General features: G+C 39.8%; 1 protein-coding gene across 1 annotated transcript; it reads right to left on the bottom strand.

Annotated features, from left to right (window-relative positions):
- Nucleotides 1–1,684: 1,684 nt before the first annotated feature.
- prkchb (protein kinase C, eta, b) lies at nucleotides 1,685–14,122 on the bottom strand. The gene is made up of 14 exons (XM_027003002.2): nucleotides 13,742–14,122; nucleotides 11,032–11,095; nucleotides 10,743–10,899; nucleotides 9,720–9,754; nucleotides 9,432–9,511; nucleotides 9,126–9,255; nucleotides 8,783–8,916; nucleotides 8,520–8,660; nucleotides 8,071–8,241; nucleotides 6,960–7,114; nucleotides 4,855–4,993; nucleotides 4,560–4,748; nucleotides 2,669–2,815; nucleotides 1,685–2,439 (listed from the first exon to the last, which is right to left on the bottom strand). The coding sequence occupies exons 1-14, from the start codon at nucleotides 14,084–14,086 to the stop codon at nucleotides 2,293–2,295; spliced, it is 2,034 nt and encodes a 677-aa protein (XP_026858803.2). The 5' UTR covers nucleotides 14,087–14,122; the 3' UTR covers nucleotides 1,685–2,292.
- Nucleotides 14,123–14,921: the final 799 nt, after the last annotated feature.

Raw genomic sequence — 14,921 nt, 5'->3', positions numbered from 1 at the left:
AACAGAGCAATAATGTTCCATTATAGCTACAAATAGTCAGTTGTGTATCTCCATGCTAAAGGAAGAGAGTGATGGTGAGTGATATTTATGGTTCCATTCAAGAAAGTGTATAAATTTCACCACTTCTGGAACATTAGAAGCACTGGCACCACTTCTGCAGCATTAGAATTGCCAAACAATCCCTGAAACCTTTGCATAATTCCAGTGAAGAACCTTTTGCACTTCAGAGTAACGCTGACTCAGTATGTCTATTTGATGACAGACATATTTGAACCAGATCGTGCTAGTTTTTGGCAGTCTAATGCCATATTGCTGGAAGGGAGAAATACACCAGTCCAGTAAATGCAAGTTGAGACATATCCTTCATGAGTCAAGTGCAATGTCTTGCCTAAATATTGACAGAATATTCAAGACCATGGTTTTCATTCTTTGCAAAAATATTTATCAACATTAATTGCCAACAAACCACTCTCTATTGCAAAGTAGCTTCATGCTTATTGTATCATTTTGAAATTACTTTAAAAAGCACATACATGCTTTATGAAAGTTCATACATGCTTTATGAAAGTACATACATGCTTTATTTACGCTGTTACCTGGCTATTTCAGGAGTGTTAGTCCGGATTAGAGTAAGTATACAGCAACATAAGCCTGGCCCTTTTCTTCCAAAGCCAGATGGTACACACAAATGTGTGGGAAAGTCCTTAGCAGGCAACTCCTCAGCTGTCTTCCCTGTCCCAGCTTGACAACGCATCATGCCTCAGAGACTAAACTGTGATGTAGGCCAGAGTTGCCCAACTTTGCTCCTGGAAATGTGCGGTTCCAACCCTAGTCTAACCCACCTGCTGCAAACTGTCAGGCTCTCAGGCAACACTGCGGGATTACAGTCAGATATTCCAGAGGGGACCTAAAGTCTTAAGAGTGGTAGATCCTGAGGAGCATGACTGGGTTTTGCTAGCATAGGTCAGTTTTCATAAATACAGATTTTATGACATACTTAGAATGATCAATTTACATAGTTTAGGCTAATATAAACCATCATGCAGACAATTAACACATCATTTCCATATCTGCAGTTACAAATATTTCTGTTGCAATATTAAATATTATTATTAAAGGTGTACTAAGCTTTAATGCAACACAAACTAACAGTTCATCCCTTAGATTCCTTAGCCAGAACATGAGTGAATTAGCCACAAATTGTAGACATCTAGTACAGAGACAATGAGCTCATTATTTCATCTTCATCTTAATCAGATCTTAGTAGCAAACCATTACTCATATAGTTGATGTAAGCAATTATTTACTAGCAGGGTACCTACATGCTTAATACTGACTTAAATGAAAATGTCAGCTACCTGAAATACACTGAAAAGGGTAATAATCAAATGACAAATATTCTGTGGAGCTGCACAGAACATCAAGCACAGAAGTCATTGCAAAGTAGTTTTTAACATAAAAAGCTTATCTTATCTGTTAATGTATCTGACAGAAAAACAGCCCTATGGCTTTTTTGAGCTATAAAGCAAATTATAGGAAATTATATGTGCCCCTAATGGTACTGATTTAGGACATTTTCATGAACAAGAACAAGCATGTAACAGATTTTATACACACACAGGCCGAAAAATATATGAAAATATCTGTTGCAATTTAAAGCAATTTAAATTGTAATAGTCATCAGTTAATTCTGGTAAACAACATCAGTGTTTTATTTTGAGGATAGTCAGCATTTCCAGACAGCAGCCCTGAAGTACACATGCACTGCACAGTTCAGCATTTTGGTTTCTGTAAATCACCTTAAGACAATCAACTCATCACCTAATTAGCAAGTCTTCTGTGTGTTTCAAACAAAACAAACAAATAAAATCCAATGTATTACTCATTAGTCCCTGCCCTGGGAAATCAAGGCACTGCACATTTATTAGGTTCGTTATGTCCCTAACACATCTGACTCAGGTCACAGAGAGACTGATCATTTGAATCATATGGCAAGCGTATTAAGTCCCAAGGACTTGGCTTAGAAACCACTGCAATAACCTCTACATTAAAGGAGTATTTCAGGACTCAGACTGAAAAACACTGACCTAAGCATTCTGCTAAAATTTGTCGGAAATCGGAACACTCTACTTCAGAGGACAGCTGTATGTCTGTGTGGCATAACTTGTGTCTGCAATTCATCCAAGGATTTGTGAGGGCACTGAAGATTGGGGGAATGTGTCTTATGCTAATTTGTGCATCTGTGACCTTAAATATCCACTGATAAATTGGTAACATCCAGTAGTTTCTCTCTTAGCTGTGCCTCAGCTCAGGAGCTGTGTAGGAAAAGTCACTGAAGTCATCTTGGTTGAGGGGGATAAGTGCATCTTCTATGGGGGTCAGTGTAGGCTCTTCCTGGGTGAAATCGGGGTCAAAATTGTTCACGTCCTCCGAAGATTTCTATGTGGCACAAGATGAAAAGGTCACAGGTTACACATGAAGCAGCAAGTTATTTCTGTGCAGCAAACTGCAAGCATGTTCTACTCTCAGTATCCACATTAAAGTTTAAACAGACCTCTTATTTGTAGCAACACACAACTGTAAAAATCAAGATAGCACTGCTGGTGATGAACTCCAGTAGGTGTGGTGTCAGTGGTTCTATAGGCTTATGCAGGCAGCCTTGGCTTACTATTCGTGGTTTGAATGGAGGTTCCAGTTCTCGTTTCCTCAGCTTATCCCAGTCCAAGCCCTTGAAGAACGGATGAGCAGTAATAGCCTTCTCCCCCCCATCCCTCTCTACACAGCCCAGTCGAGATGAAGGAATCTTGGCCAGGAACTTCAGGAGTAAAAAAAATAGGTATGGGATTCATGTTAAATTCATGTCACTTCATTTCATGTTTTAGGGCTAAACATTTTCTGCATTGCATTTTTAATATTGACAGACTTAAAAGAGACTATACTTCATAATCACAAGATTCTTGATATGGATTAAAGAGAAATGTTAGAATTATGTACTACCTATGTGTACATTGCATAGGGTTTGTGCACATGGAAACAGAAATTGTCAAAGGCTGAAGTATCTTGCTATAAGTGAAGTCAGTGGTATCATCTAACTTCCTTAAAAATCTTTTTTATTTTCCCTTCAGTTACAGTCAAATGGGTGGAAAGGTGCGTCAAAAAAGGTTGTGATGTTTAAGATCAGGAACAACATATTTTATTGCACTTCAGATAAAAACAAATATCTTTATAGGTACAGCTCCTTCACTAGTCCAAATGAAATAGCCGGGGGTAGGGGACAGGTTCACAAAGGAGTTAGGAATGTGCTGAATCAAACTGATTGAATTCACTGGGATAATGACTATTTATTGAGTTACCAAGGAGATTAATTTTCCTGTCAGCACATGCACTAACAAGTAATTATTAGCATTATAGGTGTTCAAAATGCAAGCCTGTCTTTAGAGGCACACCCTAGCAGTTAAATTGCTGTGTTCACATGGAATACAATCTCTGCTCCCTGAAATCTTTGAGAAAAACTCTGAATAATCTTCCTGCATGTATGTAACATGTGGATGGCAATTTATGCAGTGCCTCACCAGAAAAAAATAAAAACCAAAAAACAGTGCTAGGTTGGATACCATTAGCTATTTTTCCTGGCCAACACAAACTGTTCAGGAATATGAACAGAAGACACATTACACTGGAAAGTGAGTCTCTGAAGAGGAGGAGAGTGAAACCTAATCCATCCAAAGAGAACTGCCTACAGTCACATGGCCTGGGGGCTCAACCCCACAGACACAGATTTTAACTCTTGCTGGAGTATAATGGGATTGAATCACTACAAACCCAAATAAAATCCACCAATCAAAGCCCACACAAAGTAAGCATTCTTTGATCTAACAGTCTACCTTTATCTAGAAAACACCACATAATTGATGTACTGCACTGATTATTTTCTAGTAAAAAAAAAAACAAAAAAAAAAACTATTAACTTTGCTACCATGTGTTGTCTTGTCATGTACAAATGTTCCATTCCCTCCAATAACTCAATAGCGTGATATAGCGAGAAATTGCATGGGCTTGTCAAAACTTGTCAAAAGACTCAGATGTAAATTCAATTACAAAGTTGCACAGGTTACATACCCCTCCCAGCCTCCCAACCAGAGGCCGGAATGCTGACAAAGGTGACTGAGCAGGCTTATGTAATGAGCTGCAGAGGTCTGTGTCAGCCTAGGAGGCCTTTTGTAGTGCATAGTGGAAAGCATAACAGGAAACCAGCTATTCTTATTAACAAACAATTACGATGTAGTGAGTCATGCCTTTACCTCTGACCTAGATGTACTGGTAGTTTGCAAGGCAAAAGATTAGGCTTCAACAAACACACAGTTAGGTTTCAACAAACATCCACCGTGATACGTGAATTTGAATTCTCATCTTTCTATATTGTCTAACATGGCATCATGATTTTCATTTATTTTTGGGAAAGCAACAACAACCACAAACAATGCAAAAATGGCACAGTTATATAAAGATTTCCTTTTGGGAATTCAGCTGAATGGAGTTTAGGTAAGAGGTCAGCTCACCCCTCTGAGGACATCCTCTGCCTCGTCACTGAGCCAGGATGAGTAGATCACCTCATCCCTGAGGATGCACTCGAACAGCTCGTCCTCTGTCTCAGCCTCGAATGGAGCGTGGCCTGACAGCATTTCATACAGAAGCACACCCATGGCCCACCAGTCCACAGACGCGCCGTACGGCTCCTCCAGGATAATCTGAGGCAGGAGAGATGCAGAGGACACCAACCACCAGGTGTATTTGTTAGATACTATGCACGCACACAGTCATGTGTGCCATGGCAGGCTTTGTGAATGTGGTCACCTCTGGGGCGATGTAATCTGGTGTCCCACAGAAGGTGTTAGTCTGTGCTCCATCAAGAACACCTTCTTTGCACATGCCAAAGTCAGCCAGTTTACAGTGGCCGTCCTTGTCCAACAGTACATTGTCCAGCTTCAGGTCCCTATACCAGCAAATAAACAAAGACAGTTTTATTCAGTCATGGGTGTGTCTCTTATTTTTCTACTCATACTGCAAATACATGCATGCATACTACTACATCTAAAGTTTTATAATGTCACTGAAATTAAAAGATACCTGGAGATAAGGATTAGTCTCAGTGGTGGCTGGCTCAGAGAACAAGAAACTAACAACTGGAGACCTAGTTCCATGAGCTAAATGCCAAAAGATATGAGAGGCTATAAGACAGCATGTTGTGAAAATCTGACAAAGCATGTACACACAAAAGAATACTGAGCAATAAAGAAAAGAGCAAAGGTGTGTTAAGCAGAACCCACTGATAATTTTGAATGATTTTTGACTGGTTTTGACTGGAATCATTTAAAATCAGGATTTGGGAGAGACACAGCTGCTCGACTGGAAAAGTAAAGGAAAGCCACAAGCATTTGGGCACAGCCAAAGACATGCTGTTGCTCATGCTCACAGCGGCGGAGCTGGCATGGCACATTCACCAGCCTGGGCATTAACCACAGACCAGAGAGTCAGGCACGGACATGGGTGCATTATAAAAAACAGTAGGCCATTTCTAGTTACTGTGTGCCCAACTGACAGACAAGTGAAAAACCAGGGCACTAATATAAATCTCCCAAAACCCTTCTAAAGAGGTGCTCTGCTATAGTGCACACTTTGAGTATGCAGGGGAACATTGCAGGATTTCACTTATGGTTCTAACAACAGCAGAGTAGAAACAGAGATCAATACATCCTTCCCTTCAAAGAAATACATCACTTAAAATAATTACATTGCTAATAATAAGTGGTAATGGGAGTGAGTTATCATTATATAAATGAGATGATGTCATCTGGCTTTCACAAAATTTCACTGATTGCTAGCTACATTTTGGGGTTTTTTTAGTCCAAAAGGAGCGGAGGCCGGTAAAAGGACAATAAAATAATTATCAGATTTCTTCCCCTCCTCAAATTTGATCACAGACAGATTAGCACTGGATTATATAGTCTCTGATCGTAATGTAAGATCATGGGTCAGCAAGATGAAACAGTAGGGCTTGGTTGGCTCACAGGTTTTCGGCATGTCAACAAAAATAATTCCCATTTGCATTGGGCAAAACTGCAAAATGTTTCTAGAACCAAAGAAAATCCATGCATGCTTGTGTGACCAAAGGACTGCACTTCTTCCTTCTGGGATAAACAGTGTGATTCCATTCCACAGTCCACTGAGAGCGGACACACACAAAATGCTCTCGCTGGGTATATTCACTTGAATGCATTCCAAATCACAGTTCTTTTATATAAATTTAGCCCTTCCATCAGAAATCGCATTTGGAAGTGTGTTATTGCAATTACAGATTGCTTTAAAGGTCAATAAAACTGGCCATTACCATGGCAGTCCAGTCCTAAACATCAGGGAATGTTCTGAAACATCCCAGCAACAGCCCTACAATCTTCTAAAGGCAAGGGCTGGGGTTCTGCATGGGTTTAGGTTGTCTAGGCTTGCTGATGGATGAATAAAGGTTGAGCCACGAAGTTTAAGAGCTTGTGCAGGCAGGAGCAAGTCCCGGAAAGAGCCATGAAGTATAGTTTAGCTTTCAGATGGGAGTGGAGAGTTTTTCTGTAAGGGCTGACAAATTAGACAGGGGCATGCACAAACACACACACAGGTGCAAAAGCAGTGGGTGCCAGTAAATAGTGAATAACTTGTGACAAAGTGCAGAACTAAAACGTGTGTGCTTGCCTGAGTGGCAAGGAAATAACAGCAAAAAACAACAATAAGCTTGCTGCCTCATTAATAAAACCACATTAGGAAATATACAAACAAGCATACAAATAAAATAGAAGAGACTTAGAAACAGGGCAAGAAGTAAATAGATTCCACAAGCTTCCTGACTTGCCAAATGTTGGAAAACAATGAGTAATTGGTGCACCTGTGTGACTGGGAACCTTTGACTCTACCTGTATATGATGCCTCTAGAATGGAGGAACATGAGTGCAGAGGTGATCTCAGCAGCATAGAACCGAGCCCGAGCTTCCTCGAACCTCCGAGACTTCTGGATGTGAAACATGAGGTCACCGCCATTTACAAATTCCATGACAAAGAATAATCGGTCCTGGGAAAGACATCAAGGCAGGAACATGTAATGCAATTTGCCTTTCTAGAATACTGCATTATCTAAAAACCACAATAAACACACATGTCATAAAAGCAGTTAACAGTTAAAAACATAACACCACAAATATACTAGCTATATTCGCAATTTTTATTTAAGGAACAATGTATAATAACTCAGTCCTCCCTCGCTGTCATTGTGTGTTCAAGTTGTATACAGTTAATAAAACCCTGCATTATATAATGCCCTCTGAAAAAAAAAAAAAAAAAATTGACCATACTGCTGGGTGCTGCTGCTTCAGGCAGCTGAAACCTTCTTGTAGGTGCCCCACACTTTTTGACGACACAGTGGACATGAAAATCTGCATGAGACTCAGGGCCACAGTTATCTGTTTTCTTAGTTATTCCCTCACCCTTTCTCAGATAGCCAACAAGCCTGTGTGGTCTCTGGTACGCAGAGTGTGGTGCCGTTCACCAGTGAGGTACATTGTGAAGTGCAGCAAAAATGTGTGTTCGGTGAGAACGTGCTGCCATCTGCTGTTTGAATTCCATATTTTTGTGGTGAATTCACTTGCACTCAGAGCATGCCAAAATTCCAATCCCCTTGGGTCCTGAGAAAATCTCAAGTTTATTTTCTGTGACCAAGCATTAATGAAGAGGAAGAAAGAACTAGCCTCAATGTAGATGAGAGAAACCATTTTTCATAGCTAACACTTACTAACAATTTACTGTGGTTTGAGGAAAATATTATTTTCTGGGGCTATTAAGTTACTAAAAAGACAGCAGAATTGTCTTGGTACATAAAGTCTCTGTTCCATGTTTGTGATATGGGACAGTTAAGTTGAATTGTTTTTTGACAATACTGAGACTGAAACGACAACATAAGTTTGCATTTGAGTATGCATGTATGAATGTGTTTTTTCGGAGAAGGTCGTAGTTTGATCTCCAAGTACCCACAGTTGTCTGGAAACAGCAGTAGAGGTGGGTGAGGTATGGATGGCAGTGGGCCAGTGACAACACTCTCTTCTCTGTCATGGTGGACTCCACATCGTCATCCTGCAGTATGACATCCTTCTTCAGTATCTTCATTGCAAACACCTCACCACCTTTCATGCGCGCCAGCATGACCTGGGCAAACGTACACACAAACATGCACACATATACAGTGTTAGGGTACATGGGTGCTATCTGGTCACTGTTATTAATTTGAGATCAATAATGCCTGAATCATAGAGGAATTGTTACAATATATTGCAATATAGTGAAAATAATCAAAAATAAATATTTTGAACTGTTTGTCTAAAATGAAGAGTGCTTATAGCTTATAGTATATATTTTGTAGGGCTGCGTGCATTTACAGTGTGTGCTGTCTGTGCATTTACAAGTGTAACGTTTGTCGGTATCACCTTTCCAAAGCTGCCCTTCCCCAGCAGCTGGAGGAAGGTGAAGTCCTGCAGACCCATCCTCACGCACTCATGCACAGTCGCCTCCTGCTGACATTCCTTCTTATAACTGCAGCTCGGAGACTTCACAGGAGTCACATTTATCTGTGGCACAGGTGCACACACACACAAACCCATGACCTTACTCGACTCGCTGCGGAGGAGTGGCTTCACCAAACTTTGGGTTCTAACAGTGATCCTTCACCCTGGCTCCTTTGCTGGAGTACCTGGGAGTTCTTCTTGATGAGTCGGCCGGCCTCCAGCCCCATCTCAGCCAGTTTGCCGGCCAGCTCTGCACTGTTCACGCCACAGTTGGGTGGCACATTCGCTTGACAGCGAATGTGCACATTCATCTTACAGCCTGAACACACATTACAGACACAGATTACAGATTACATACACAGCAAGCGCATCAATACATAAACTGGATTCTAGAAGATAGCATAGCTATCTGGTTTGAAAACTAGTAGATGATGTACATATGACATGTCTGACAGGGAGGCAGAATGCTAAAGAGTAAGGGAAAGTGTAAGAGAGAGTGAAGGGAGAATTGGCTTTGTAGACCATTACCCTTGCACTGGACACCCTGTTTGACCAGCCCATAGAGGAGAGATCCACAGTGGTTACAGTATGTCGGCACCTTGTAGTTGCGTACACTAAACCGGTGAGGTAGGTTGATACCAAAGCCTTGGCCTGTGCCCTATGGGAAAGAGAGGACTCATATTTGAACCATGTCCACTATACTTATGTTTAACAAATTATTGTGACATGTAACAGTAAAATTAGACAGATAGGCTGTGAACTGTCACACTTGTGCTTTATCATGTTCACAAAATGAAATACAGTTGCAAGCTCAGAAAAATGAGACAAACATACTTCGCATGCTGCTTTTTTCATCTGTCGACATTCACTCACAACCAGATGGTGACATTTCTTATGGACCACACAGGCACACACTGAGAAACAAACAAAGAAGAAACAACATTTTAAAATAGAAAATCAGACCATAATGACTGTATTTGTGTGACCTTAAAATATTATTTCAAATGTCAGTCAATGGATGACATTTGAAATAGTATTTTATTTCAATGACATCTTACTACTTTCAGACTGTTTCCTTATTTCAACAAACAGGAAAGAAAGAAAAATACTGAACATGCTTACCTTGACATTGGTAACCCTGTTTTCCGAATACCCCCCTGAAGAGAGATGACAGATAGACCTTCTGAATTTCCAACATTTACCACCACCTTCTAAATCATCATACTGGGTGTGGGGGATGTAGGCTTTATACTGGGTCAAAGCGAGTGTCACGGAACGCGCGCCTCCCGCGAGTCACGTGGTTTGGCCCACCACGTGCAGTGTGAGGGCTATTTGTAACCACACCCGCACCTTGTTCGTCTCAAAGTATATAAACCCGTGTTAAAGTGTGCAGGGTGTTGGTTATTGTTGGCGTAATGTCTGAATGTATCATGTTTGTTTAACGTCAATCGTTTCATGTTCACGTGTATCGTTTGTAATATGTGAGTGCCGCTGTCGTTTATGTTAATAAATATTCGTCCCAGTCGGTGGAATCTGTGCGTCCGGCCCCTCGCCACACGTTACACCGAGTCAGTTCAAATACACATGATGGCGTGACGTGAAATGGTAGGGAAGCATTTTCACTGTCAACTCATTTACAAATGATCACATTATTACTATTAATGACATTATTATTAAATGGTTTCTATAGAATTTTAATGACTAATAAGATTTGTTTCAGTTCAACTAAACAAGTTATCCAAAACTTAAAGAAGTTAAGCAGAAGTTGACTCAATAGCTGACTAAAAAGCTGAATCAAGAATTGACTCAAGAGCTTGTTCATGCATTTCAGTTCGTCCTGGGAAATGGGCTTGGCTTAAAATGCAATCCAGCATTTTCTTCTCCCAGTTTCCCGCACTATTAGTCACAACCATTAGAAAGGAAGTAGAAAGGAACTGTTCACTGCTGGTTACATGATCTTTACAGACTGGCACCATGCAAGGGTAACACTGGGAATCGAACTCTGCTCCTTGAAATATAACCCAACCTGGAGAAACACGGCCTACTACAGCAGCTTTAAAAATTATATGATATAGACCGACACAGTCTAATTTTATATTTATGTGTACGTGTGTTTGTGTGTGAATGCCTCAGTATTCCCATCACCAGATGAAGTTTTTGCAGTGGCAGCAAAATGTCGGCTGTCGTAGGTAGGTGGCCATGAACTTGTGTCCGTTGACTTGGTGCACCTTCCTCCGTAAAGCTCTCTGTCTCTTCCTGGTTAACTTCTTATGAGGCTTATGGCAATTAATAGTGGCTTCGTCTGAAATCAATGACACGATTGTAAAGGGAAAATATTTCTGTCTTTTATTTAGCGATGGAAAGTGTAATGGCACATACATCATGAAGGCAATAGGATAAGAAAGGAAAAGCAAATAAAGCAACACTGAATTACCATCGGTGAAGGAGCCAGTGAGAGAGATGAAGATGTAAACACGACCCTCTGGTTCCAGATTAACCTGGTGGAAGTACCAAAAACAGTACACGAAAACTCATTACCACATGTGCTGTAGTGTTTGTAGAGTCTGAAGAAAAGCAGGGCAATGTCTCTGGCAGTCTTTTGGATTTTACTGCATATTAAAAATATATATATAATAATTATATAAATATATATATATATATATATATATATATATATATATATATATATATATATATATATATATATATATATATATATATATATATGCATAGGATTCAAATAATTTTATTGCAGTGTAAATTGTTTTGACAGCTAATGAACACTTGAACACTTTTAAATGATTCCTGAGGCCAAAGCTCAATTTCATGCAAGTCCTGTAGTTCCTAATTGGGTTAGTATGGTTTAAGATCTCAGTTGCAGAAAACATTTTTTTTTTCCCTGTAATATTCACATATGACAACAATAGACAAGTCTGATTCATTAAGTAACTATTAATATATGTAACAATACATAACATGATAAAGAACATGTTTTATTAAGACTAAATATATGACCTGTTGCTATAACCACAAGGGCAACAATATTTTTTAATGAGTGGGATATCATTTGTATGATAATTTGCACTACCATACAAAGGGAAACATGTACTTCTTGTGTACTGCCTTTTGTTTAAGTGCTTTTTGTCAAATTGAAACTGTTGAGTAATTATAATGTATTGTTCTCTTTTCTTGATTTTATGCTTTTATATAGTCCATGAAGCAACCTTGAGTGCCATTAAGGCACTAATGAATCAAACTGATGATTTTGATGATGATAATGATGATGATTCTTTATGATCCAGATAATGTTTTCAGCACCATCCATGGCTCGGTTCTGGAATTGTTGGTAAAAAGCTCATGTCTGTCGTAAGGCTCTGAGTCAGAGACATGTAGCCAATTTCGGTCTAGTCCTCTGAGTCAGAGACGGAGGCAGGTGATCTCAGTCTAGTCCTATGAGTCAGACACAGAGGCAGGTAGTCTCGGTCTAGTCCTCTGAGTCAGAGACGGAGGCAGGTGATCTCAGTCTAGTCCTATGAGTCAGACACAGAGGCAGGTAGTCTCGGTCTAGACCTCCGTCTCAGCCACTCCACCTCAGGCACCTCCGTTTCCCTTTCGACCTGCCTGCCACTCTGTACCAGCAGTAACACCAGTGGATTTCCAGCAATACAAGAATAAGGTGGGAACCAAACAGACCAGTTCTGCAGGTCCTTCACCTGCTGCATATGTTAAATACACCAGATACATATGCATGAAGACGTGTTAAGGAATGCTCCATAACATAGCAAGCAGGCACAGTGTTATGTTAGCACAGTGTCATCCAAGCAGACAGTGTTAATCCTAAAGTGCACAAAAGCTAAACAGGACCTGAGACATCCTAGAATGCAAGTAAGACCAACATCTCAATTTTTAAAGGAGATCAAAAAGTTAAAGAGGTAAGTGCTCATACTCATTCACATTACTATGTTCAGCAGTGATAATTTTGGGACATATTCATCTAAAAGCAATCCTGCAAATAATCTAAAAGCAGTGTGATTCCAGTCACATGGTGCATTTAATTCTGCTTTTAATCCACCTGCTGGGGCTCTGGATTGAAAACCATGTGGTTGTGTGAGTTAAGGATGAGATATGGGTGAAAAAGGAATCCAGTTCTACAGCATGCCACTACTAAAGATTATAGAGTGAGCAATCTCTGATGGCAATGAAAGCAAACATAACACATCGATCTGCATATAGTGGAACAGCCCATGTACAGTATGTCACAACAAAATCCTTTGTAATAACAGTACCATGCCAACGTTTCAGTTTTCATTAACTCAATAAAATGGAATGAATTTGACCACACTGCTAATAATTCTTGATCCTGACTGCACCTCAGCTGCAGCTACTGCCTACAGCCAGGTCACTATTAAATAAGACTCAAGAAACACAATACCGTAGAAAAGGGAAAAGTGGATTTGTGCTTCACAAATTAAGTTATTTAGTCCACTTGTGAACATGGGAAAATCAAGCCAAAGTAAGCCAATCTTACTGCTGCTGAAACAGTTTCCATGACGCAGAGTGGGTTGCAGTCTGTGGTTTTGTGCAAGGCCTAGCTAATGCAAAAACAGCATGTAAAGACCCTCACAAAGGAAGCAGATACTGAGGTCTAAAAGAGGTTGCCATATACTAAATAGATATAAATAAATAGCAATTTATTAAGGCTTTGCATCTACCCTGGCATAGTTACACAGCAGTTTTCATGTTTAAGATTTTTGAGCACCTGTCCAGCATGAAAGACATAAAGAGGACATTGGGATAGGTTGGTTTTCCAGGTTCTAGGTTGTTTGGGAATTGCTGTTCTTCTGTTTTTCCCATAGGCCTATGTAACAAACACTGGAAAGCCTATTACTGCACACACTAATGCTTAGCTTTTCGGCCAAAATAATTTGAAATGTTTCATTTGGTACTGTGCCCATAACCTCTGTGGCAGCAAAAATACTTTTCCATTTGAGTAAATGGAAGTTATTTTGCCTTAGCTTACAGTGTTGACTTGCTCAAATAATTCTAAAAGCACTAAAAATATATAAAGTTGAACCTACCTTTAACAAACTGATTTATTATGAAGGCCATAATTATGAATTATTCTAAAAAGAACCAATCCTCACCCATCCATCAAATGTCTGTCTTGTATTTGATGATGATAACAAATCCTCGAGTTGAATCGTGCAGTTCGCCACGAAGTCATCATATCCAATTGGAGTGTCGTGAAAAACGGCAAGTTCCAGCACCTTGGCTTCAGATACGTATGGACAGAATTCATCGTTAAAGGTCGGCCGGTTAGTCTTCGCTTTAGTGGTGGTCTGTCCAACTTTAAAGTTGTCTATTTTCACCACTATATAAGGATCCAGCTGGTGTGTTTTCTTGAGAAATGTGTGCCGCGTGGAGAAAGTTGTTGGTTTTAAGTCCGCTGCCTCCCTGATACGCAGTCTCACGTACCCGCTGAATTTCATATTTCCACCTCCCGATACTTTGAAACAGCAATGGCCGTATCGCGGAAACCCTGTTGCAGGCGATGCTGTACTGGTTGTCAGATACGCTTAGTGTGATTCAAATATGAAACAACACAAGGAGGAACGAATCGCACGCGAGAAGCCTTCGCTCATGTCCTACTTGACAAGACGTAACCGTGTATACTTTGGCTAAAACAACGTTCAAGTTACAGAATAAAAATAAACGTATCTTAATTCAAATGAATGCGCTTCTTGAAAAGTCAGGTTAAGCTATAGTTCCATTACAGCTGGAAAAGGAAACTGTCAAGTAGATAAAGAGAAACTTCTGAGCTGCCATCAGAGATACTTGTCCGGTAGGGAATTCCAGCGATCCTACGTCCCGATTTAAGAATTTCTTTGTGCGTCTTTTCATCGAGTAGTTTCCTCAAATACAACAGGATAGGCCATTCGATTGCTGTCTACTCCAATATCTTTAGTAGAAAGCACGCAAGCAATGTGAAAGTAACCAATATATGCCATGCATGCCTGACGACTATTCATTACCTTTATAATAACTATCGTGCATGCATGAACAATGGTTTGATTATTATTGTAATATATTATAGATAACACACATATATACATATGTTATATTTACTTACAGTTTTAAATAACTTCATTTAGAAGTTTAGTAAAAAAAAAAAAAAACATTACACTATTTCTTAGAAAATGATGCTATACATAATCCCCCCAACAGAGGGAGGCATTTCAATAATAACAGAACTTTTGGTATCTACAAAATACAAAAGCAACAGTAGTTTACTTTGATAAGAAATCTGTTTCCTTTGGGAAATGT

The sequence above is a fragment of the Electrophorus electricus genome, chromosome 3, assembly GCF_013358815.1.
Source record: "Electrophorus electricus isolate fEleEle1 chromosome 3, fEleEle1.pri, whole genome shotgun sequence".
Classification (NCBI taxonomy): domain Eukaryota; kingdom Metazoa; phylum Chordata; class Actinopteri; order Gymnotiformes; family Gymnotidae; genus Electrophorus; species Electrophorus electricus.
The sequence above is the reverse complement of the archived record's forward strand: the minus strand, read 5'-3'. Positions and strand labels throughout refer to the sequence as shown.

Coding starts and splice junctions, on each gene's coding strand:
- prkchb (XM_027003002.2), bottom strand. CDS start 14,086: ATGAAATTCAGCGGGTACGTGAGACTGCGTATCAGGGAGGCAGCGGAC. Junction 11,096..13,741: donor GACAGACATTTGATGGATGG/GTGAGGATTGGT, acceptor TACTTCCACCAG/GTTAATCTGGAACCAGAGGG. Junction 4,749..4,854: donor CAGATTACATCGCCCCAGAG/GTGACCACATTC, acceptor CTCCTGCCTCAG/ATTATCCTGGAGGAGCCGTA.